At 56.0% G+C, this 3,726-nt stretch overlaps 1 protein-coding gene across 1 annotated transcript; it reads right to left on the bottom strand.

The window, feature by feature from the left end:
- Nucleotides 1–1,470: 1,470 nt before the first annotated feature.
- Nucleotides 1,471–3,511, bottom strand: LOC123059787 (UDP-glycosyltransferase 72B1). Its single transcript, XM_044482273.1, has one exon. It carries the CDS (start codon nucleotides 3,421–3,423, stop codon nucleotides 1,951–1,953), a length of 1,473 nt encoding a protein of 490 aa, XP_044338208.1. The 5' UTR covers nucleotides 3,424–3,511; the 3' UTR covers nucleotides 1,471–1,950.
- Nucleotides 3,512–3,726: the final 215 nt, after the last annotated feature.

The following is a 3,726-nucleotide window of genomic DNA, read 5'->3' on the forward strand; positions in this document are numbered from 1 at the left end:
TCGTCGAGTCCCGTCTCACAATCATGCCTCCATTAGGTGAGGTGAGAGCATCTACAACCAGACTCCTGTTCTGCCCCCAAACGCTCGAGCTGGCAGCTCGGTCAATGTTCGAAAGAAAAAAAAAAGGCTCCCAACCGGGCATCCCATAGCCATCCTAAATGCCTGAATTGACCGGCACTCCTCATATCCGGCCCATATCTGAGCGCATATGGAGATGTCCGAATGCGGGTGCCACGTAAGATTGACCGCAAGGTCACACGCGGAGACCGTTAGTTCAACAGGTACCTCATCCGGTCCTCAGTGCGGACGCATTCATGGCGCCGCATAACGTCGCTCCGGCGTGCCGCCCGAGGGAGCAAGTAGGACTCCGACATCCTCGGCCCCACCCAACATTGAGATAGAGCCCGTGCTTTTGTAGTTGGCCGCACTGTTTCCACGGCAAAAATTTCCTAGCTCCTCTTTCATCCCGTCCCTTTCCACCCAATTCCCGTCCTTTTTTGGCGCCGTGGACCCATGGACCCGCAGAAGAAGATGCTGGAGACAACGGCGGTGGGGGATCTGGCGATCACGCTCGCCCGAAAGATCAACTCCGAGACAAGGCAAAGGCGGCGCCAGTCAAGAAGTAGAAGGTCGGGGGAGGCGGAGGGAGGTCGTGGTGGACGACGTGGAGGTGGCGGACGTGGTGGAGGGCAGAGTCTGGGACTCCAACATTCATGTACGTACTATATAATGGTCGAATCAATACAACAGAACAAAAATATTCTAGCCATCCAATGGTTATTTTCTACAAAATCAAGTCGAATGACATAAAAAATGTAGAACTAGAACGTTAATATGCCGCAAAGTCTTGTAAATGCATGAATAGTAACAAAATTTCCTATTTCTACGCATGGTAGCATGTAGAATTTTTGTCCATCTAATAATCTTCTAATATTAAAGAAGAATTGGTAGATTCACCTCACCTCTTCCTCGATTATTTCCTGCCCACGTCATCATCCCTGTTTGGTTACCGTAGAATTTTTAAACTATATCAATCAATGCCGCACAAAACAAAAACCAATGCATAGAGTAATTTGAAATAATGTGAACAAAATCAGTACTATACCTTCCTTCTACTCATTTCCTTAAAAAAAACATCCAATTTCTGAAAAAGATCATCTAGCCTCTTTTTTTGCAAGAAGTGTCGTCTAGCGTTGGACAGAAGGATCTCGTGAATTATGGAGAACATCATTCGTTTTTTATTCTAACTAGTTTCATCGCTAGGTGGTCTATGAATCTGGATGTAATTTTCATTATTTCTGTTGTTCGCTATACTACCGTAACTGCAGGTGAATAGATTGACGGTTTCCTAAAAAAAATATAGCATGCGTCTCGTTTCTTTTTTTCATCATCTTCACATTCTGCCACATGTTTGTACTCAACAATGTCAATGTAGAACGGGCCATAGAAAAAGCACTCACGACGTCTCTATAATAGTGAAACACTTATATATTTTTTTACGGAGAGAGTAATTGATGTGGAATCACTGAAATATGATTGTCTCCGTGGCAACACACGAACACTTAGCTAAATATATATACACACAATAAGCGGCGAATCTTGACGCGAGCACTTTTTTGAGTGGTGCACGGAGTCTGCTTCCATTCATGTGACGACACACGCGCGCACATCCATACGGTCACCATGCGCTGCAGAGAGGGTCCACGTGCTGTCTTTCATTCCTGGACTACCTTGGCCGTTTCCTTGGCATTCATTCAGTTACAAATGTAAAATAAGAATGTCTTTCTCTACATGCGTGGGACCCGTTCTGCCTACCAATAATTATAGGACAAATACCCCGCAAATAATAATAATATTTATAGGACAAATGCAATGATGGTGATTGAAACATGGAAAGAAACCATCAAGCCGCACAACCATATTGAAGCTGGGTGGGCCGACTGCCGACACCTACTTGTCCCCGCCGCCGATCCATTTATGCACCACCTCATCCAGCGCCGTCGTGGCGGCGCCCCCCTCGCGGAGGCCCTCCGCCGCCGCCTTCTGCAGCTCCGCCACCTTGGCCCGCACCTCGGCGCCCTTGCCCTGCCCTGCCATCACCTCCCTCACCGCCGCGGCGATCTCCTCCCTCCTCTTCGTGTCCGGCACCCGTATCGCGGCGCCGACCCCCTCGCTCAGCATCACGGCGTTCTGCCGCTGCTCCGCGAAGAGGGGCCAGGCGACCATCGGCACGCCGTGCACCAGGCTCTCCAGCACCGAGTTCCACCCGCAGTGCACCAGGAAGCCTCCCGTGGCCTCGTGGGCCAGCACCTTTATCTGCGGGGCCCATGACGGCACGAGGAGGCCCACCTCCTTGGTCCTCTCGACGAACCCCTCTGGGAGGTAGGGTAGGGGGTCCTTCTTGCTCTCCGCGTCGTAGTAGTTGGCGTTCACCGCGCCCTCGTCGCTCGGGCTCCGCACCACCCACAGGAAGCGTTGTCCGCTCTGCTCCAGCCCCAGCGCGAGCTCCCGCATCTGCTCCGCCGGAAGCGAGCCGCCGGAGCCGAAGGAGACGAAGATGACCGACCTGGGCGGCTGCCGGTCCAGCCAAAGGCACGGTGCACGCGGCTCGTTGTCAGTCTCGACGGCGTCGGTCTTTATGAGCGGGCCGATGTTGTACACCGGAGGGCGGCCGGGCTGTGGGGCACGGAGGACCCGGGCGACGTCAGGCTCGACGGCGTCGAAGGAGTTGACGAGGATGGCCTCGGCGTCGCGGTAGCGCCTGGCGTGGTGCACCATCCAGCGGTAGCAGGGGTTGGACTTGTCCTGGAGCGGCGAGAGGATGTCCGGCCCCGGTATGGGCACGCAGCCGGGCAGCCTGACGGGCTCGGCGAGGTCCCGGAACTCGCCGGGCATGGAGACGTCGAGCTCCGGAAGGTGGAGGATGAGCGTGAGGACGTGAAGATTCGTCGGGAAAAACAGGTACCTCCTCGCCACGCCGGCGGCCGCCGCGGCGTCGAAGGAGTCGGCCCCGAAGAGGTCGGCGACGAACGCGACCAGCCTTGTCGTCTCCTTCAGCCCTGAGAGGACCCCCGTGAGCGCGGGCACCACGCGGGCGCACTCCTCGGACATGAGCGTCTCGATGGCGGCGTCGGGCGGCAGGTCGGAGAGGTCGACGGGAGGGAGAGACAGAGAGGCGATGGCCGGCGGGAGGGAGGCGAGGAAGGCCCGCTGCGTGGCGGAGGCGGTGGAGGCGAAGGTGATGAGCGTGGCCGTGGCGCCGTGCCGCGCCGCGAGACGCTTGGCCAGCTCCGCCAGCGGGATCAGGTGGCCCATCCCCGGCGTCACCAGCATCGCCACGTGCGGCGCGCGGCCAGCCTCCGCCCCCGCCCCCGCCTCGGCCGTGCCGCCGCGGCAGAGCACGCCGCCGTTGGCCTCCTCCATCTCTGTTGCTCTGCGTGTGTCGTCGGTGCCGGTTTGGTTGGAGTCGTGTGTTGATCTGGGGATGTGGGCGTGGGATATAGATAGAGCGGAGGAGGTCGGTGTCGTGGCATCTGTTCCCCGTTGGTGGTGGGGATGGGCCATGAGTGGAGAGAATCGGCGGCAATAATGGAGGTATCACGGTGAGGTCATCGGGGCGTCATGATCACGTACGTGCAGAACACTCCAGTAGCACGTAGGTTTACAAGAAGGGTATGTCTAGTTATGTCACATCTAAGCTCATATCCACTTTGTTTGTGGTTTATT

The sequence above is a fragment of the Triticum aestivum genome, chromosome 3A, assembly GCF_018294505.1.
Source record: "Triticum aestivum cultivar Chinese Spring chromosome 3A, IWGSC CS RefSeq v2.1, whole genome shotgun sequence".
NCBI lineage: Eukaryota > Viridiplantae > Streptophyta > Magnoliopsida > Poales > Poaceae > Triticum > Triticum aestivum.

Bases quoted from the DNA above. Each gene is read 5' to 3' on its own strand.
- LOC123059787 (XM_044482273.1), bottom strand. From the start codon at position 3,423: ATGGAGGAGGCCAACGGCGGCGTGCTCTGCCGCGGCGGCACGGCCGAG.